The 20,941-nt window shown below is 51.1% G+C and overlaps 3 protein-coding genes across 6 annotated transcripts in view; 1 reads left to right on the forward strand and 2 right to left on the reverse strand.

The window, feature by feature from the left end:
* Positions 1-15,070, forward strand: part of Axin1 (axin 1) — a 57,567-nt gene extending 42,497 nt beyond the window's left edge. For 2 of the 4 annotated variants that reach the window (XM_036195838.1, XM_036195836.1), the window contains exons 4-11: positions 1,001-1,097; positions 3,084-3,221; positions 8,105-8,622; positions 8,950-9,120; positions 9,876-10,121; positions 12,031-12,138; positions 13,438-13,605; positions 14,218-15,063. In XM_036195838.1, the coding sequence (XP_036051731.1) occupies positions 1,001-1,097; positions 3,084-3,221; positions 8,105-8,622; positions 8,950-9,120; positions 9,876-10,121; positions 12,031-12,138; positions 13,438-13,605; positions 14,218-14,344 (1,573 nt within the window). In that variant the 3' untranslated portion in view covers positions 14,345-15,063. Of the gene's footprint in view, positions 1-1,000; positions 1,098-3,083; positions 3,222-8,104; positions 8,623-8,949; positions 9,121-9,875; positions 10,122-12,030; positions 12,139-13,437; positions 13,606-14,217 lie in introns of all 4 variants that reach the window. The other 2 variants (XM_036195835.1, XM_036195837.1) reach the window with 2 other exon arrangements.
* Positions 15,071-15,232: 162 nt separating this feature from the next.
* On the reverse strand, positions 15,233-18,416 carry Pdia2 (protein disulfide isomerase family A member 2). Its single transcript, XM_036195449.1, has 11 exons — positions 18,144-18,416; positions 17,345-17,551; positions 17,109-17,242; positions 16,877-17,014; positions 16,688-16,804; positions 16,423-16,548; positions 16,158-16,355; positions 15,946-16,066; positions 15,675-15,856; positions 15,455-15,562; positions 15,233-15,361 (listed from the first exon to the last, which is right to left on the reverse strand). Exons 1-11 carry the CDS (start codon positions 18,349-18,351, stop codon positions 15,317-15,319), a joined length of 1,584 nt encoding a protein of 527 aa, XP_036051342.1. The 5' UTR covers positions 18,352-18,416; the 3' UTR covers positions 15,233-15,316.
* An 82-nt stretch (positions 18,417-18,498) lies between these two features.
* Arhgdig (Rho GDP dissociation inhibitor gamma) lies at positions 18,499-20,645 on the reverse strand. Its single transcript, XM_036195448.1, has 6 exons — positions 20,373-20,645; positions 19,504-19,683; positions 19,327-19,410; positions 19,066-19,139; positions 18,926-18,989; positions 18,499-18,848 (listed from the first exon to the last, which is right to left on the reverse strand). Exons 1-6 carry the CDS (start codon positions 20,443-20,445, stop codon positions 18,649-18,651), a joined length of 675 nt encoding a protein of 224 aa, XP_036051341.1. The 5' UTR covers positions 20,446-20,645; the 3' UTR covers positions 18,499-18,648.
* Positions 20,646-20,941: the final 296 nt, after the last annotated feature.

A 20,941-nucleotide genomic window follows, 5' to 3' on the forward strand; every position in this document is an offset into this window, starting at 1 on the left:
GGTTGCCAGGGCAATCCTCCCCTGATTGGGGTTGTCTTTTCCTCCTGCCAAGGAGGACAGTTGGGGTTCCACTGTCCTTGTTGCTTCCCATCTCCTCCAGAGGGGCAGGGTACAGAGACCACACACCTTAACTGCCCTGTGAACGCTTTGATTAGCAAGGTAATTTAAAAACCCATCCCATTCTGGCATGGAGATTGCAGTTCCCCCACCCACCTGTTTTCAGTAATTAGAGAGCTTTCAGTAAATAGTGAGAGGACCCAGCACTTTTGTTGGTCAGCCTGCCTGTTCTCAGTTGGTAGTTCCATTTGCTGCCATGATTGATTCCTAGAGCAGCTTCCAAAACCATGGATGGAGGCTGGGCAGTTTCACAAGGTGTTGGATATGGCATCTATCTTGAATGAGCAAGAAAGAGCCTGGCCTTTTAGTGACCTTAGTCTTTGGATTTATAGCTACCACAGGCTGGTTTTAGTTTGCCTTACATGTTTGTTTCACTTTTCTAAAAGACTCACAGTGGCCTGAGTTCAGTCCCCAGAATTTACATGGTGGTAGTTGTCCTCTGACCTCCACACATGTGCTGTGGCACATGTACTCGCCCATATACGTGCACAAACTATATACATGACGTGTGTGTGTGTGTGTAATTCTTCTAATGTGAAAATGATTCTTAGCTATCAAACTTTCAGACTTTGTAGAATCAGAGATAATTAAAGTAAGGGCAGCTGATCTTTGTTGAAATGTTGAGTAAGTAATAACTGGAAGAACATTCCATGGCTGAGATCCTGGGCTTTGTTATCATATATGAGTTGTGTGTGTGTGTGTCATGAAGTGCATGTAAGTAATCTGTGCCTGTGCATATGTAGTCCCATGTACACATGCACATGAGATGATACAATATGGATATCATTGCTATCAGTAATGACCATGGACTGATAAGTATATGGTGTTCTGCTGTACCTTATTTTCTGCTTGAGCTCATGGCTATGTTTTTTTGTCTATTTAGGGATGGAATCCCCCCATACAGGATCCGTAAGCAACACCGAAGGGAGATGCAGGAGAGTGTCCAAGTCAATGGGCGAGTGCCTCTACCTCACATTCCTGTAAGTACCACATATTCAGCAGCACCCACCGTGCCTTCTCTCCAGGTGCCTAACTGGTTTGCTATACAGAGTTGGCCACCAAGGCACCAATCAGTGGGAGAGGCATTTTGGTAGGCTTCCTAGGACCACACCTTACCACTGGGCACAGCAAACAGTCTGAGTGATATTGGGGTAAGAGATAACCATCACAGCAGATAGTCTAGGATAGCTCCCAAGCCTAGGTTTGCTATGCTCAGTAACAGGAAGTGTCCTCCAGGTAGCACCCTCCCTTCACTGCATGGTTTCCCTGTGAAGTGATATGCTCTCCCTGATGGAAAGTAGTTCTGAGACGATGGATTTTGACTTTGAACCAGCTCTGGACATTGCAAGTCACCTGACCCTAGAGTATGGTTAGATATCCATCCACATGCTTTACTACTCAAGAGATTCAAGGAACTTGTCTTTTTTGTGGCTGAGCAATGGGTGCTGCCATGTGACCAGCTTGGCTCAGAAGCTGCCTCAACTTTGCCTCTTGGGTAATAACAGTAGCTATTCCTGAGCCTGGAATACAAGGTTTTGTTGACTCCATGTTTGAGCAAGCATTCATAGCTCTCCCTATATACAGTTACCACTGGTGACACATGAACGATTATCATTCCTTCTGGCACACAGGCTTTGGCCAGAAAGACTTCTAGGGGAGCTTGTGTTGTCCTCCACCCGTGTCTATGTAGGGAGGATGGGTGCTTCAGAACATCACACAGTCATCAGCATTTCTTTTGATTTGTTTTATTGTTATTTTGAGATGGCAACTATGTAGCTCTGGTTTACCTTGAGCTCACTGTGTAGACCAGAATGACCTTGAACTCACATAGATCCACCTGTCTCTACCTCCTGGGTGCTGGGATAAAGGTATGCATTGTCATGACCAGCCTCATCAGAATTTCTTAGTTAGAGTCTTTTAACTTTTTGACTAAACCTTCAATTCCCACATTAGGAAAGATACATCTGTGGTTGGAAAATCATGTTTATTCTGTATATCATGCATTTTGTGTCTCCCATTGCTGTAACAGAGACTAGAGTCCCAACCCTTCTGAGTACAATCCTACCCTGATTACACTCAGCCATATATCAGCACCAGGCACTGCTCTATCCAGGAGCTTTGAACAGGCTTGGGAATGCTGTGGGTTAGGCTACTTCAGGACCACAAATCCATCCTAGGAGTTTCTAGTGACTGATGCCTCAGGCATTCCCCACCTTATGTCATGACTCTGTGACAAGTTGGGAGTAGGCTGGGCAGTGGTGGCGCATACCTTTAGTCCTAGCACTTGGGAGGCAGAGCCAGGCAGGTCTTTGTGAGTTCAAGGTCAGCCTGGTCTACGGAGTGAGATCCAGGACTGGCATCCAAACTATTCAGAGAAACTTGTCTTAGGGGAAAAAAAAACAACAAGTTGGGAGTATTCAGTATAGAGCATGTTGGCCAAGGTACTGACCACCATCTGTCTGGGTGCCACAGCCTGCGCATACCAGGACCCTGCCTAGCTCTCTAGTAATATAGTTGTGAGTGGCTAGAGAGAAGTCCACATCTTCAAGTCAGTGCTCAGTGAAGGAGAAAAGGGAGCCAATGAGGTTGCTAGTGTCCCATTAAAAGGAAACCATAAACATCTGCTTTAAAATAGATGTAACCAGCAAGGTTACTTAGTGCATAAATAAGCCTGCCTTCAAACTTGATGACCTGCGTTCTATCTCTAGAACCTACCCGGTAAATGGGGAGAACAGAACCAACTCCTGCAAGTTGTCCCCTGACCTTTACATATGTGCCATGGTGCACATAATCCACCATGTGCGTGCACATGCACTCAAACAAATAAATGTATAAAATTTTAAAATAATGAAATCAAGTTTTCCTGTACACCTCCTCTTACTAGAAGGCTGTCACTATGCTGCTCTGTAAAGGGTATAGGAGTGCCCTGTGACGGCAGCTCTACTGACTGCTGAGTCTCTCTCCAGCGCACTTACCGAATGCCAAAGGAGATCCGGGTAGAACCACAGAAATTTGCTGAAGAGCTTATTCACCGTCTAGAGGCTGTCCAGCGCACTCGAGAGGCTGAAGAGAAGCTGGAGGAACGGCTGAAGCGTGTACGGATGGTAAGTGGACTATATGCTAGGACCATGTCTAGGCCACTGTTTGCTGTGGCTTGGAAGTCCTGCATTTAGGGTAGCCTCCATTCTGACTTGGCCTGCATGTCACTGTGTTTCTGTGTCCCACCTGCCCTTCTGTTCAGTACCTTGTTCCTCTCTATTTTGCTACTAACTGAGCCTAGTGCTTCCCCCATTCCCTCTTCTTGCCAGCAGATGCCTGGGAGGAAGCTGACAAAATGGCTGTGTGGCTAACCTTGGCAGGTAGCAGGAACTGAGCTAAGGCACAGTGGTAGGAAGGCTGGGCAGGTCAGGCTTCTACTCACTTAGGGAACACAACAGACTGTAGTAGCTGTAATGGCCCCCTTGGAGCTCATTTTGGTTCATTGAGAAACCTCTGTTGGGGTTGGGGATTTAGCTCAGTGGTAGAGGCCCTGGGTTTGGTCCTCAGCTCCAGGAAAAAAAAAAGAGAGAGAGAGAGAGAGAGAGAGAGAGAGAGAGAGAGAGAGAAACCATTGTTTTGTTTGTTTGGTTTGGTTTTTTTGAGACAGCGTTTTATTTTGTAGTTCTGGCTGTCCTTAGAACTCACTCTGTAGACCAGGATGGCTTCAAACTCAGAGATCCCCCTGCCTCTGCCTCCCAAGTGCTGGGATTAAAGGTGTGCCACCACCACCAACAAATGGCTGAGAAACCACTGTTTTTGTTCATTTTTGTCTGTGCTGCTGTAGAAAGGTTTTCTTTATGTAGCCATAGCCCTCATGTGTGCCCTTCATTCTGCAGTGTTTTATGATAAACAGTTTAACACTTGCAAAGTCAAGCCCCCCACCCCCTCCCGTCCTCTTTCCTTCCTATGACAGGGTATGCTGTAGCCTGGCTGACCTGGTCTTCACTATGCAGCTCAGCATGGTCTCTTGCAGCAGTACTCTTATTTCAGCCCCCCAGGTGCTGGCTTACAAGTGTGCGCCACTGTCTGGCTAAGATCAAACATTTTTATTTATATAAGTTTTCATACTCAAAAGTTCAAGAGTATAATGTTCCTCTGTGGAATTATTTCTCTTTTACTTACCTGATGTTTTTATTTAACATGTGGAAGAACCCAGCCCTCTTCAAACTCAGAACCCCAGTCCAGGCCTACCCTTTCCCTCTCAGGCTCCCTAGGTGAACTATGAGCATTGTCTGAGGGCTCCATCCTTAGCAGCAGGGCCCACATACCACTCTAGACAAAGGGCTCTTGGTGGTACCAGCTATAATCTTTACAGACTGGAGGCTGAGGTTAAAAACAAATAGGGGCTAGAAAAATGACTCAGCAGTTAAGAGTATTTCTTGTTCTTGTAGAGAACTAGATGTGGTTCTCAGAATCCACATAGTGGCTCACAATCATCTGACATTCTCTTCTGACTTCTGCAGGTACCAGGTATGCACATGGTACACATACATACAGGCAAAATACTCTTACACATAAAGTAAGGATAAATAAATCTTCTTTTGTCTGTTTTTCTTTTTCTTTTTTTTTTTTTTTTTTTTTTTTTTTGCCAAAGCTGAGGACTGAACCCAGGGCCTTGCGCTTGCTAGGCAAGCGCTCTACCACTGAGCTAAATCCCCAACTTTTGTCTGTTTTTCAAGACATAGTTTCTCTGTGTAGCCCTGGATGTCCTGAAATTCACTTTGTAGACCAGACTGGCCTCAAACTCACAGAGATCTGCCTGCCTCTTCTGGGACTAAAGTTGTACACCACCACCACCTGGCTAAAGATAAATAAGTCTTTTTTAAAAAAAAAAAAAAAAAAAAACAGCCTGGCAGTGGTGGCACATGCCTTTAATCCCAGCACTCGGAGGCAGAGACAGGCGGATCTTTGTGAGTTCAAGGCCAGCCTAGTCTACAGAGCGAGATCCAGGAAAGGCGCAAAGCTATACGAGAAACCCTGTCTCAAAAACAAAAAAACAAAACAAAAACAAAAAACCAATAAAAAGACAGTGGAGCTTTCCAAGGAGTTTGTGTGAAATTATTTTAAGATGAATGGTCTCTTATGCACACACACACACACACACACACACACACACACACACACACATATTCTGTCTGTCTGTCTGTCTGTCTGTCTGTCTGTCTCTCTCTCTCTCAAATTATTTTGTAACTTGAGACCAGCATTCTCTCCTGTCCCTTTTGGTAGCTGGAGAGATGTTCATTAGACTGGCAGGCAGCCTTTCCTGTATTGGAATGGCCATCCACCAGCTAGCCATTGTGTGATGGCCAGCATTACCCACCATGCAACACTGGTAGACTATAGTGAGACATCACACTATGGGCCTACTGTAACCTAGAATGACACCTTGTTGCATAGAGCACCCCATGATGTTTAGTCAAGCATCTGGTGGGCAGTGAAACTATGCAGACTGAAGCCACCATCTTCTGGGCCACACAGCTTTAGCATTCTGATAGTATTTATCTAAGAAAAAAGTGAAGCCATATTGACATGAAACAGGGAGCCTTTCTCAGGTGCTAAGTCCTAATTTATTTGCCTGTTATGATCTGAATCGCCATCTTCATCTGTGTAGCAGAATGTTTCACAGTTACTGCCTCTCTTGAGGGTGTCCCTGTGGATGTCACAAATGACTAGAAAACGGGCTCCTCAAAGTTGTTTGTTTTTGCTCAAAGTTGTTGTTTGTTTTTGCTCTTTTGGGGAGCTGCTCCCAAGTAAATCACATACAGAGGCTTATTCTTAATTATAAATGCCTGGCCTTAGCTTGCCTTGTTGCTAGCTAGCTTTACTTAAATTATCCCATCTAGCTTTTGCCTTTTGGCTTTTACCTTTCTCTATTTCTGTATACCTTTCATTATTTCTTACTTTGTGGCTTGCTATGTAGCTGGTTGGCTGGCCTCTGATGTCCTCCTCCTTCTCTAGATGCTTCTTCCTAGATTTCTCCTTATATTATTTCTCTCTGCCTGCCAGCCCCACCTATCCTTTCTCCTACTTCACCATTGGCTGTTCAGCTCTTTATTAGACCATCAGATGTTTTAAACAGGCAAAGTAACACAGCTTCACAAAGTTAAACAAATACAACATAAAAAAAAAAGTAACACACTTTTAAAATAATATTCCCCAACACCTCAAGAAATTCGCTTGTCCCAAGGCTGGCATGCACATCCTGTCCCAATTCACCTGAACAGCAGCTCCTGGTCCATTCCCAAAGGAGCTAACACCAGTTCAAGGCAGGGGTGACCAGGTGTTAGTGATTTCCTGATGTCTGAGCCTTACAGCTCCCTCCGCTCTGTGAAGTGCCAGCTGTGGCCAGATAGGAAGGCTTGGTCCTTAGCAAGGAGGGCAACAAGTATAAAGTAGTGTCCCTGGAGCTAACATCACAGCTCTCAAGAAGAGAGACTAGGTCACTGCCTTAACAGAGAACACTAAATGAAAAACCCTGAGTGGTTTTCTTATATTAGCTCAGAAAATAATCTGTGGCTAGAGGGCCTCTAACTCAGATGGGCTGCCATGTATACTCTAGCTTTATTTGTGCTCTAGCCAGCCTATCCTGAGCTGTCTCCTGTTGGGTGGATGGCCATGTAACTACAGACATAGAATTTTGTGGCTTGTATGCATTGATACATTTACTGTAGATTTTACTACTTTTTGTAAAGGATTAATCACCCATAGAAGTTCTGAGAATGTCTGGAATAATGGGCAGACTCATGAAGACTGGAGTTCAGATCCCAGTACCCTTGGAACAAGCTGGCAGTGGGGAGGGGTAGAAACAGAGGCTCACCACAAATCCTACAGTTTAATTGCTACATATGAGGAACTGGTAAGAAAAGCTGGGTCGGCTTTGTGTGACAGTGCACACCTTTAATCCCAACACTCAGGAGGTAGAGGCAGGCAAGTCTCTGTGAGTTTAAGGACAGCGAGGTCTACAAAGCAAGTTCCAGGATAGCCAGGGCTAAACAGAAACCCTGTCTCAGAAAACCAAAAGAAAGAAAAGCTGGCTCTTGGCCCAAGGTAGTCCCATGGTTTTATAAATTTTCCTTCCTTCTTTCTACCTTAGGGAATATGGCATCAAACCCTGAAGCAGGGCCAGCGAGATGGCTCAGTGGTTAAAGGCACTTGCTGCCAAGGCTGAGGACCTGAGTTCTGTCCTTTAGACTCATATTGTAGGAAGGAAGAACGGACTTCCACAACTCTGACCTCTACACAAGACAAATGAATGAATGAATAATGTACTTTTAAGAAAATCAAAAGGGAGACTATTAACTGAGAGAACATGGCGGACAGTGGTAGTGCATGCCTTTATTCCAGCAGAGATCCCAGGCAGAGGCAGATGGACCTCTATGAGTTGAGTCCAGCCTGATCTACATAGTGAGTTCCAGGATAGCCAAGGCTGCACTAAGAAACCCTGTTTTGAAAAACCAAGGGGTGGGGAGAGCGCAAAAACCTTTATTTAGGCCGGGTGGTGGTAGCACACGCCTTTAATCCCAGCAGCACTCGGGAGGTAGAGGCAGGCGGATCTCTGAGAGTTTGAGGCCAGCCTGGTCTCCAAAGCAAGTTCCAGGAAAGGCACAAAGCTACACAGAGAAACCCTGTCTCGAAAAAACAAACAAACAAACAAACAAACAAACAAAAAAACCCTTTATTTATTGAGAGACATAAAACTAAATCCATGCAGAGCCTTCATCCCCTCAGCCTATTTTTGCCCTGCCTGATAAGAACACGTTTGATGAAATCTGTTCAGGTTCCCAAGGGCCTCTTGAGATTCAAGCACAGAGTATCCAGGAGTCAGCACCTCCCCTGACTTGGCTACTCTGCAGCAGTCAGGAAAGTCCTTGGCTTGACTGTCAGGACTGTGGCTCACTTCCAGGTCTGTCCTCATTCTTGTTCTGACAGTGCTGCTGTTTCTCCACAGGAAGAAGAAGGGGAGGATGGTGAACTGCCTTCTGGCCCCGTGGCAAGTCACAAGCTGCCTTCTGGCCCAGCCTGGCACCATTTCCCACCCCGCTATGTGGATATGGGGTGCTCAGGACTGCGGGATGCTCATGAGGAGAATCCTGAGAGCATCCTGGATGAGCATGTGCAAAGGGTCATGAGGACACCTGGCTGCCAGTCACCTGGACCAGGCCACCGCTCTCCCGACAGTGGGCATGTAGCCAAGACTGCAGTACTAGGGGGTGTAGCCTCTGGGCATGGGAAGCATGTTCCTAAGTTGGGGTTGAAGCTGGATACAGCTGGCCTGCACCACCATAGGCACGTCCACCACCATGTTCACCATAATTCAGCTAGACCCAAGGAGCAAATGGAGGCTGAAGCTGCCCGCAGGATCCAGAGCAGCTTCTCTTGGGGCCCAGAAACACATGGTCATGCCAAGCCCCGCAGCTATTCAGAGAGCACAGGCACCACCCCCAGTGCTGGGGACTTGGCCTTTGGGTGAGTCTTGACCCAGCCCTCTCCAATGTGTCCTTGTTTCAAAGTCATGGCCCTTTGATGACCTGGTCCTCCCCAATAAAAGTCATATGACACCAGCGGCAGGGGCCAGACAGGCTCCAAGCATTGCTATGACTGGGTGAGGAGGGGCTGTGGGTTTATCTTGGGCTCTGGTCAGCATGACTCCCCCACCATATTAAAACAAACTCCAGACAGCTAACTTTCACAGAGACCACTGCCTTCACAGTGGGTTACAGGTCTCTTGTTGGGCTTGAGGGTTAGAGAATAGCTAGGAAGGCCAGAGTGACCTCATATGTTTTGATCTCACAGTGGTAAAGCTAGTGCACCCTCCAAAAGAAACACCAAGAAGACTGAATCTGGGAAGAATGCCAGTGCTGAGGTACCCAATACCACAGAGGATGCAGAGAAGAACCAGAAGATCATGCAGTGGATCATTGAGGGTGAGAAAGAAATCAGCAGACACCGGAAGACAGGCCATGGGTAAGTGCACTGCAGAGGCCTGGCCCAGAGCAGCTTGCCACCTGTCTTCTTGTTGCTAGCACCCTGCTTTTAGGAGTTTATTTCTAGCTTCAAGGTCAAATGACTCTCCCTAAGTCCCTGTCACCTATGAACTTATATAAATGGCAGCTGTGGGAGAGCCTTCTGTCTTTTATGCCTACTTTTCTTCAATCCTAAGGGTTTGGGGGTACTCAGCCTCAGCGTGACCTCTCTGGGTATCTACCATCCATCTTGTCTCATATTGCAGTGTGTTTGCACACAGTCCTGGCTCCTCAGGGAGCAGGTGCCATCCCTGTGGTCCTCTGTATGACCTCTTTCTGAGCATAGTAGGGGAGTCTAGAACTGAGACAGTCCATTTCCTTAGTCCCAGATTACCCTAATGTGCTGTCTGCTCACTGCCTGCCCTCAACATACTCTGGGATACACATGGTAGAAGAGAACCCTTACATTGTCCTCTGACATCCTTACACAGACTGTGATACATGTGTATTTATTCTCACACAAAATAAATATAATGTAATAAGATTTTCAAAAAGTAAGGAAGGTCTTGAATGCAGCTCAGTGACAGCACAGCATGAGCAAACCCCTGGTTCAATCGTAAATCACACACAAAAAGAACAGTCTTTAAGGGAAGGGTGGGAGGGGAGCAGAGGAGGCCCACATGACTCCTGTAGTTAGGTGTGTTCACACTTGGTTGTTTCCACTGCTCATGGAGTCATTTGTCTTTGTTCCACAAGGTCTTCTGGGATGAGGAAACAGCAGGCCCATGAGAGTTCCAGGCCCTTGTCCATTGAGCGCCCTGGAGCTGTGCATCCCTGGGTCAGTGCTCAGCTCCGGAACTCTGTCCAGCCTTCTCATCTTTTCATCCAAGATCCTACCATGCCACCCAATCCAGCCCCTAACCCCCTGACCCAGCTGGAAGAAGCCCGCAGGCGTTTAGAGGAAGAGGAGAAGAGAGCCAACAAGTTGCCCTCCAAGCAGAGGTAGGCTCATGTGGTATAGGTGACCTTGCATGGCCCTAAGGCCTGAAGAAGGCCCTTGGGGGAAGACAGCCATTCTGGGCTGCTTCTCCACTGAGAACCACAGAGGTAGCCCTGCTACAGGACAGAGGGCTAAGAGGTGAATGTTCTCACCAGCACATGGTCAGAGGGCTAACAGCTTTTGGGCATGCCCCGCAAAGTGGTGGACATCCCGGCCATCTCTGATGACAGCCACAGGGAGATGATAGACAACTCCAAAGCACAGGCAGTTATAGGACTTGTCTGGAGAGACCGTGGCTCCATCCTCTCTCCCTGTCTTCCTCAGTCTCAAGAGCATCAACATCAGCCTCTTCACCACCACAGTTCAGCAAGCCTATTCTATCCCTCGGGGAGTATGTTATACCCAAACTCAAGAGATTTCTCTTGGGTAGCAGTATTCTTGGAGCCAGAACATGCCTTCTCTGACCCTTTTAATTTGGCTTTGAATCAGTTGACTGGACATTCTGGCTTATTGGAATTCCCAGATGGGTAATAGTATCCATGAGGGTTTAGGATCTGTTTCTTACCCAGTCCCGGGAACCATGGTCACACAAAGGCCACTATTGCCCTTTCAAACTATCAATCAGCTCCTTTATTCAGCTTAGGTTGTGTAGATCCTGGGGTTTAACCTCACTTCTGAGGGTCTTCTTTTCCAGGAATGCTACAACTCATGACTGGCAGACTCTGCACTTATGGTCTCTAACAGGATCAGGCAGTAGTTGCCCTGGAAGCTTAGACATGTCCCTGGTCCCTGAAAGTCTCCTTGGACCCATACCAGGCTCTGAGCCTATACTGCCTTTGGTTCCAAAAGAAGTTACAGTTACCTTGAACACAAAGAACCACTTTGCCACCTGCTGTAAGCTGTGTTATGTGCTTGTGATGCCTGTTCTGTGTAGGAAGTGTTCCTCCTGGTGCTAAAATATTGCATGTATCTGGCAAGGGTCTGAGGAAGTGGAGCAGGATGTCATTTGGGATCTTCTAGGACTGATGCCCTTCACTGGTTTGTGCAGGGTGCTCTCAGAAGCAAAGGGTTCCTAGGAGGCAGGATTTTCTTGTAGAGTAGGGTACTTTGTGAGTTAGGATTCTCTTGTGACACAGAGGTTGCATCCATTCATCCTACCATTACCTGGCAAGCCCCACGTGATGGCAACAGCTGTGGTTTTCTCCTGGCCAGTAGCATCAGCTAAACCCCTCTGGTTTCTGTTTGGGAGTATGAGAACACCATCACTACACACACATACACATATCAGGTCTTAGCTGGTGTCTCCAAAGTCTTCGTGTGTGAGGAAATTGAATGTATTGAGGCTATTTCTGGAATTTTATGAACAAGTGTAGCTATATGGGGTGAAAGCTTCAGGCTTTGGCAGGCCCTGTTAAATAAAGTAGACAGGATAAAGTTACTATCAGGGACCCATAGTGGCATACCCAGGTAGAAGATTTTCATGGAAAGGCTCTGCTTTGCAGAAATTCTAGAACATGCCTCAGTCATGGCAACAACAGCTCCCCAAGGTACAGCATGACAGAACCACTGCTGCTATCCATGTCTGATATCCACATCATCTTCCGGAAGTTCATGATGAATCTGTAGAAAGAGCCACGTCCCTGGGAGATTTTCTGGCAGGCCCTCTCCAAGAACCTCTAGCGTAGAGAAGACATCTGAGCAGGGGTGAGGAGAACCCATAGCACCGAGACCAGCAGTTCTCCAGAGTGTACTCCAAAGACCAGACTGGCATTGATGCTGTGTCTAGACACTCAGGGCAGGGCCTCTGATGACCTGTGAGTGGGAGTTATTGGCAGCTAGTTCCTGCTGCTCGCCCTGTCTGTCCACAACACTGGCTGAGCCCCATCCTCTTTGATGCGGGTTGTTCCCTAGGTATGTGCAGGCAGTCATGCAGCGGGGACGCACCTGTGTCAGGCCAGCATGTGCACCGGTGCTGAATGTGGTACCAGCCGTGTCGGACTTGGAACTCTCCGAGACAGAGTACGTGCGCCCTGTGGGTCCTCCTGGTTCTGCCCATCCCAGCTCAGGCCAAATCTCAAAGTGGAGCACCTGTTTTCATAGGCTTTGTCACTCACTGAGCCAGGAAGCATCAGGGCTGGAGAAAGGCCTGCTGGGGCTTCTCCCTCCTGTCTCCCAAGAGAGAACATGCCTGTTCAGTGTAGTGACATGATCACTAGGTCTGAGTGTGGTCCACACAGGCACCACAGCTTGCCTTTCATTTTGTCTTTACTCTCCTGAGCTGCTGAGCTAGGTCTGGGGACTGGTGGGTCTACCACCATTCTACACAGGGTCAGATCCACAGTCTTAGTCCCCTTGAAATAGCAGCAGGAGCTTGAGTCAACTTTATAGTAGGATCTGGTTGGTGTGACTGCAGCCAGAATTAGGCTCTGCACCTCCCCCTGCCAAACCACATGTAGGTCAGGGACATTTCTGACTGTGCCCTTCCTGTGCTTTTACTCAAAACAGAAAGATGAGAATCCCCCTTGGACCTTGCTGCTGACCCATTCCCAGATCATAAGAGAGGGTATCCTGAGCCTGGGGCCTCTGCAGATGGCCTTCCAGTTGTTCTGGAGAAGTAGGTCTCCGTAGATTCAACCCCCAGAGAGTTTCAAAAGCCCATTGCTAGAAGAAGGTCCAAGAACCTGGACAATCACACAGCCAGAATGGCCCATGTATCTTACTCAACCAAGGAAAAGCACCCATGTGGCCATGGGCAAGGCCAGCTATAGAAGCTTCTGGGGTGATTGAAAGGTACAGGAACACAGGAGCAGACTCAGAGCAGCTACACAGCACTCTGAGGACCTGGGCAAAAAACAGCTCAGGCTTCCAGTCTGCTTTGGAGATTCTGGCCAGCCTAGTCCTAGGAACACTTCCTTTCCAGATCATGCAGCTTTGATTGGTCCATTCTTGAGACTTATGGAAGTTTGGAGAGGTTGGGACTTGTCAGGGTCTAGAGACCAACCCCCTTACAACCTTGGAGATTGGACTTTGTGAGCCGAGAGCCTGGCCTGGTCATTGTGGTTGTCTGTGCCCACTTTGCATGGTCTGGAGGAAAGTCCTTCTCTTAGAGCTAGACCGGTAGCTCATTTCCTAGTGAGTGGTTCACAGAGGACTGGTACCCAGATTTCGGGTAGGTGGGTGGCAGGGCCTATGAATACCACATTGCTGAGTGAGGAGCTGACCCTGGGATGTCTTGTCCTCTGTTGGTAGATGGTACTATGAGGTGCTCTGTGTGACCTTGGCCTGAGCCCACTAATTACCACTCTGTTTCTGTCCCAGGACAAAATCACAGAGAAAAGCAGGTGGCGGGAGTGCACCACCATGTGACAGCATCGTTGTGGCCTACTACTTCTGTGGGGAACCCATCCCCTACCGGACCCTGGTGAGGGGCCGTGCTGTCACCCTGGGCCAGTTCAAGGAGCTGCTAACCAAGAAGGGGAGCTACAGGTAAGAGAGAAGCTGCAGCCCTCGAGTGTACTTGCCCAGCATGCTGTTGGTTTAGTGTAGAGGGAAAGTTTTCTGTCCCACTTGTCTTTTATCTTCCCCTCACCCCACTTGTCTCAGCCATGGGTGCAGCTTACTCTTTATTGGGGGCACATCAGGATTGGGTGGCATCAGGACCCAAAGCTGACTAGCCCTCTATTCTAGGCACAGACCTCTCTCCCTTCATGTCAACCAACTCAGAACCGCCAATAGGAAAATTACTGATACCTGAGTGACATAAGAGCCTGTCAGCCCTACTGGTGTCAGCCTATGTGAATGGCAGAGCTGAGGCCCCAGGACCCCTGCTCTTCCTGAATCAGAAGCCTATCACTACCTCTACCCCTACCAGAAGCCAGGGTTGGAGCTCCCAGGGGCTTTGTAGCGATTCTCAACATGCTATTAATATTAACTCAGCCCTTTCAGTGGTCCCGGCTTTACCCCAAGTGTGGCCACTGCCCAGCAGGCACCAGCCAGGATCCTGGCTCACTGGCTGGGGCAAGCCTGCACTGCAGGGCAGTAGGACTTCCTCTTCTGGAGATGGCTTTTCTCACTGTCTCTACAATTTTCTCTCCCTAGATACTACTTTAAGAAAGTGAGTGACGAGTTTGACTGTGGTGTGGTATTTGAAGAAGTGCGGGAGGACGAGGCAGTCTTGCCTGTCTTTGAAGAGAAGATCATTGGCAAGGTGGAAAAGGTGGACTGAGCACTGGGCAACACACCCAGAGTGCACCATCACTAAGGTGCACAGTCATCAATCAGCCTTGTCCTCAGGAGCCTGACGTGGGGAAAAGCACAGGATTGTGTCACAAGCTCTTGTGGGGGGGAGGGCTCAGGTGTCTGCCATACCTCTCTGTTCCTCTGTGTCTGGGAAAGGAGGAGGGGTTCCTACTGAGTGGTTCCATGGGTTTCTCTGTTTTGCTTTTCGAAAGGAAAGCCCCACCTACCCCCACATTACCCCCTGAAGCAATACCAGGAGCCATCTCATGACCCTCAACAGCTCTTGCTTTTGAATGCAGACCGACCCAGGGATACCTTTACCTGGGCTTATATCCCAGTGTCCTCTTCTCCCTCTGGGACCTAATCTACTGCACCTGGTTGGGCTCAGGCCCAGGAGCAGGGGATCCTGTGGGGGCCTCTGTATATTGTACATGTCACACCGAGTGCCTTCAACATAGCTGTCTCTTGCCTGCCACTGTGTGAATCTGGCGGCTGAGTACCTCAGGCCCCTTTGTCTGTCTCCAGCCACCAGCTTGGTTCAGCAGGGTGGTGGGGGGTCTGGTCCCTTCTAAGTGTCCATGTAAATATGTATATTTCTCAGGCCAGGGCCAGCAGGGGGTACCCTGAGCCCATTTTTCATGCGATGACTTGTACAATTATCTTTTCAAAGGTACTTGGATAATAATGAAATAAAACAGTTTTGGAACCTGCCTTGGGTGTGATATACTACTATCTGCTGCCCTCCAGCCAAGCAGAGAAGGAGGCAAACTGGCCTCTGTGTGTGTTGCCTATTCTTGCCCAGAAGCAAGAGAGGCAAGCACCAGGGGCTAAGCTAGGCAGACCAGCAGCCAGCCCTGTTCATGAACCACACAAAGTCTGGGAAAACATTTTTATTCATAGCGCACATCTCTCTCCAGCAACTGAGGACACCACTCCCTGGAATGCAGTGTCTAAATGGCTACAGCTCCTCCTTGGGCCCCACGGTGGAATTGTCTTTTATTTCCTAGAAAGAATCACAGAAGCCCAGCTCAGACCTGCCTCTGCCCACTCTGCTGGGAGAGAAGCTACTGAGGGACTAGTATCCTGAATGGAGTACCACTGGGATGGAGACTGTAGGCTCCTTGGGCTCCTCAGGCAGGTCACCTCCACTGTCCAGGAACTTGGAGAATGTCTCTAGGTCCCTGGTGCTTTTGTATTCTATCACCTGAGGAGAAAGAGAAGGACCTGAGGGCATGCTCCCCAGCCACGGCCTGATTGATACTAGCCAAGCCAGCTTTGGAGCGGTAGTACACTCCCTACCCCAGCCATTCCTTCACCTTCCGGTCTGGCCCCGCAGGGAAGAACTTGAGGGTGGGATAGCCATGCACAGAGAAGGCCTCCAGCTCATTAGCTGTAGCATCCAACTCGGCAATGACAATGTCCTCACGATCCCTGTACTTCTCTGCCAGGGCCTCCCAGGCTGGAGCCATCTCCTTGCAGTGGCTGCACCATGGGGCATCTGGGGGAGGAGTCAGGCTTGGCTAGCTGACATCCGACCACCACCCACCCACCACCACCAGCCTGCCACCGCCCCCTCTCAGCACTCACAGAACTTGACAAACACATTCTTGGTTTCATCAAAAGCCACCTGTTCAAAATTCTTGCCCACGAGAGTCTTGACTGGTCGCTGGTCCCAGTCAGGGGGTATCTCCTGGCTGAGGAGGTAAGGCTGGAGAAGCAAGCAGTCCTTCACTGGGGTCTTGCGTAGGGCCCCAGGGTCCTAGGACTGCTGCCCCTTCCTCCCTCCAAGAACTACAGACCTTGACTTCCCCATGGAGGACTGCCTGGCAGAAGGCAGCCACAGAAGCTGCAGTGATGGGCTCCACATCTGTAGGTGCATACTTCTTGGTGGTCTCAATATTGATGAGGCGCAGGGTTGGGGCTTCCTCAGCCTTGAGCCCAAAATACTTCAGCACATGGCCATTGTCAGCAGCCACATCCACCATCACAAACAATACCTACCAAAGTCATGCCAAGTTGGGGTCTCCCTTAGCCCTACCACTCCTCCCCCTGGCCCCCCAGTACCTGCCCCCGGAATGGGGGAGCTGCCTCCCTGAAGTCTGTCAGCAGCTCCCTGTGCTGAGCTAGTGTCTGGTTCACAAACAGCAGCAGGTGGTTGAGGATCTTGGCTGCAAAGATCTTAGGTGATGTCTGGAGGGATAGGAAACCCATGACTTCCTCTTGGCCTCTGTTCAAGGGCCCCCAGCCCAAGGTCCCTCAACCCCAACCAAGCCTCCCACTTCTAAGGGTCCCTCCACCCTACCTCACTGTGACCTGTAGCTTTACTTGCCTGGATGTTGAACTCTGTGACCAGGTGCATGCTATGTGTGATGAGGAAGCGGGACAGGTCCCCCAGGTCCAGGCCAGTGTCCTTGTCTACCGGGAAGTCAGCCCGACCCTCATCAAACTGGACACCAGCAGAGTTATGTTAGCAGGAGCTATGGCCCTGACCCCAACCCTGTCCTTAACCCCAGCCCACCTTCTTGAAAAGGACCACAGTATCCTTGGTGAGGCCATACTTCTGAAAGAGCTGTGGCTGGTCAGTGACACCAAAGGTTATGTCCAGGGCATCCTTCGCTAAGGCCAGGAAGGTGGCCACATCCTCTGTCTGTAGGTCCTACAGAACCAGCCCCGTGAGAATGATGGGTGCCACCAGTACTGTTCCCACAGCCTGTCTAACTCCCCACCCCCCCCCCCCCCCCCCAGTTTACCTGAAAGAAACCAATGACCACCACATCCTGTTTGGCTATCAGTGCCTGGGCACCTTCCTCATCTTCCAGATGTGTGGCACTGGACCCCACTCGCCGCCTCAGCCATTCAGCAATGTCCTCAGCCTTCTTGGGCCCTGCAGAGATGTCTATTTCAGACTGGACTTCTGCCCCATCCCTAGGCCACACCCACTCTACACCTATGCGCTTGCCCACCCCCAGCCCTACCCACCTCATACCTACGTATTCTTCAGGGTCTGTGCGGTTCCCATTCTGGAAGAACTTGAGCGTAGGGTACCCTACCACGTCAAACTCCTTGGTCAGCTCTGGTTCCGCAGGCCCATCCACCTTGGCCAAGGTGACCGCAGCTGACTCAGCTGCCAGCAGGGCAGCCGCCTTGCTGTACTCAGGAGCTAGTGCCTTGCAGTGACCACACCACGGGGCATCTGGGGGATGAGGCTGTGAGTACACCGGTCCTCAACAACCCCAGCTGCAGCCCAGGTCCAGCAGGAAGCATGTTCTGTTCACATCCTCTTTCAGGCCCACCCACACCTGGGTGCCTGACCCCAGACAACCCTTAGAGCCCAGACACAGTGAGGTTTGAGAGTCTGGAGAGAATCCTGCTTCCTCACTCCAGGGCCACATATAGCTGCTTTCTGAAGCCTAATGTCTAAGGATGGCTTTGACATTTGTAAAGGGTTGTAAGGAATCACAGACACATATGTCATAGGACGCTGCATGGGCCACCCAACCTGGACACTGCCTTCACAGAAGAACCAGTGACCAGCTGTTTGGAACAGAGGCCCCAAAGGTAGTAACATCAGCATGTAGCCATGTTGACAGCAGGGGCGTTATGGGCATCCACATGTCTTCCCACTCAGACTAGACCACCACCAAGCCCAGCTCAACATCAGGGCCTCCTGTCCAGGCACCCTCTCTGGGACACAGGGTGCCCACAAGAAAGCCAAGTCTAGGAGGGAGACGCCTGAACCTGCAGGCTATCACCATGGTCCCCAAACTGCTGGTCCAAGCACTCACAAAACTCCACCATCAGGGCTGGATGCTCCTGTAGTGCCAGGCTCAGGTTGCGGTGGCTCAGGACCAAGATCCCATCCTCCTTGGGGACTTCTTCCCCAAGGGACTCCTCCGGGAGTGCCTCTGAGGGACCCTCAGGCTCCTGTCCTTGTCCCCATGGACCTGAGAAACCCAGCAGGAGCAGCAACACAGGCAGCAGCAGATCCTCCATGGCGTGCTGGGCCCTGAAGGCTGGAGTAGATAAAGGGATCGGGGGCCAAGCAGCAACAGCCACGTGGCACCTGGCTGGGCCTCAGGGAAGATAAAAGCTGAAAGTCCCCTCGGGGGCGGAGATAGGCAGAAAGAGGCAACACGGGGCAGCGAGACAGGGTAACATTTAATGGGCACCAGGCAGGGAGGCAGGACACAGCAGAGTGGGGGACATCAGGTCACCAACTGGGAGGTCTGGGGGATGCTTGCAGGTCCTTCTGCAACTGACAGAAATTGGGAACACAGGCCCCAAGTAGGTTCAGTCCTTCCAGTCCTGGCAGACATGGAGGCACCACTCCCAGGACAGGTGGTCAAGCCTGTCATCATCAGTGAAGAGGGACCTGACCACATAGAGGCCACGTGCCAATGCGCCCCTTGGTGCTTCCTCCACTGCCGTCACAAATTCATACTCCTGGGCCCTGGGGCCATAGCTGCCCACCATGAAGATGGCCTTGTCCACTGTGGGAAGAAAGGTCATCAGGAGCCACCCCTCCACCTCCCCTCCCAGCCCCAGGCTGCCCTCCACACCATCTCACCACGTAGTCCCCGACGATAGGTGTGATGCAGACATTTGAGGCCACTGACAATCTCCTTGTTGACCTGGCGGAAGGAGAATGTTAAGGGCCTTCTCTGGAAGGCTGGGACATGGCTGGCCCCCTCCTGCAGCTACCCTCACCTTGAAGGTGATCTTCACCTTGTATTCAATGCCCTCTTTCAGGACAAACACCTGGTTTTTCAGTGCAGCCAGGTCTGTTAGAGAAAGGACAGGTACACTCTAAATTTCCAGAATGTACAAGACCCTGCCCCAGGAATATCGCTGCAGGGACTGGTGGTGCCCCTGAAGTCTGTGGCAATGCACCCAAGGAACTAGGATTCGGCACGGGGTCCTAGGATTTTCCTCATCCAAAGATGGGTTGCGCTCTGCAGAGGGGGTTACCTGTAAGGTCCATGATGATAGGCCCTGGAGCCTGATCCGACAGCAATGTCAGCCTAGTCACCTGCACGTTGGGCAGGCTGGGGTCTGAGGAGAAACAGCAATCCACAGGGTGCCCTGCTGACCCCATATTCCCCTCCCCCTGCTTGCAGCCCTCCACATCCAGGCCCCAGGCCATACCCATAATGAGTGGCAGGGGCCCCAGCAGTGCCTGCTTGTACTTGACCAGGCTCATGTCCTCAGGGTCCAGCTGCCAGATTGCCAGCATGCTCTTCTTCCCGGGGGCCTGGTACTCTGGTACAGTTTCGTCCAGCACTTCATCTGATGGGATTGGCTCCCCCTCCTTGTCAGCCAAGAGGACTGGGAGTGGGGGAAGGTGTGTAAGCACCTGCCACCTGCTGACCCTGGCATTCAAGTGCTGAGCTGGGACCCACACTCTCAACCAGTTGTGCCTCCCACTGCCCAGTGGAGCTAAAGAAAGCAGGGGAGCTGTCACGGACCCACAGTGGCCCCTAAGTCCCTACAAGTCCCTAGGCTTGGTCTCTTCAGGAGGGGTTCTGGCGACTAAAAGAGATGCCTAAAAGACCCTAGGGAGACCAATTTGTTTCTGGTCAGCTTACAAGCCACTGCTTAAGAGTACTGGCCCTAGGGTACTCCAGGGGCTCCCCAGCTCTATGCTCTTTCCCACAATGTCTTAGGCCCCTCCGGTGGTGCCCTGAACTAGGGGTCTCCATAGCCCCTTTGGGTGTCTTAGCCAGAGGTCTCACTGAGATGCTGCCCACTGCCCTCCAACCTTAGGATTGCCTCTCACCGGAAGGAGCCCCAGCCCCACCTACGGGAGAGGCCGCAGCCTTCAGGCTGGACACACTCCTTTCCTCCTGGCTCCCTTCCCCAGATGGGTCTGCGTGGACTGAAGTCCCACGCCCGGCCAGAATCCACGCCACGCGGTCCCCACGAGCCCCCAAAGTTGACGCGGGGACTGACCCCCAGCCGCGTCGCTCCCTTGCTGCCCCCGGCGCACGTGGCCGCCTCCCAGCCGGGCCACTCACCTCGGGCGCACAGCGCCAGCCGGAGCAGCTCCAGCAGCTGCGCCCCCAGCTCGCACGCGTCCAGGCCCAGCATGGTAGCCGCGGCCCGCCGCGGAGCCGCCGCCCGCTCGGCTCAGCCCCGGCGCGACTGCGGTGAGCTCATCCCGGCCGGGAGCGCCCCCCGCGCCCAGCGCCGCGCCCGCGCCGCGCGCCCCCAGCCGCTCCGCGGACCCCGCGCAGCCCGCAGAGACGCGCGTGTCGTCCGCACCGCGCCGGAACCCCGTCGTCCCTGCCGCGCCCCGCGCCGGGACGCGTCGCCAGGGACCCAGGGCCGCCCCACCCCCACGGGGAGTCGGGTCCCCCGGGATCTCCAAGGCGGGGCGTGCTGGCCAGAGACGCCAAGTGGAACAGGTGCGACACCCCCACGTCCCTGGACTCCCATTATCAGCAGGCGGCGCAGGGCACACCTGGAGCCCTGCAACCCTCCACCTGCTCCCTCCTTCTTGTCTGGGCACAGGGGACTCCTGGGGCCTATCAGCCTCCAGCTGGGCCACACCCTGTTGGTTCTGGGCACCCACACACACTGAAGT

This window comes from Onychomys torridus, chromosome 8, assembly GCF_903995425.1.
Source record: "Onychomys torridus chromosome 8, mOncTor1.1, whole genome shotgun sequence".
Lineage (NCBI taxonomy): Eukaryota > Metazoa > Chordata > Mammalia > Rodentia > Cricetidae > Onychomys > Onychomys torridus.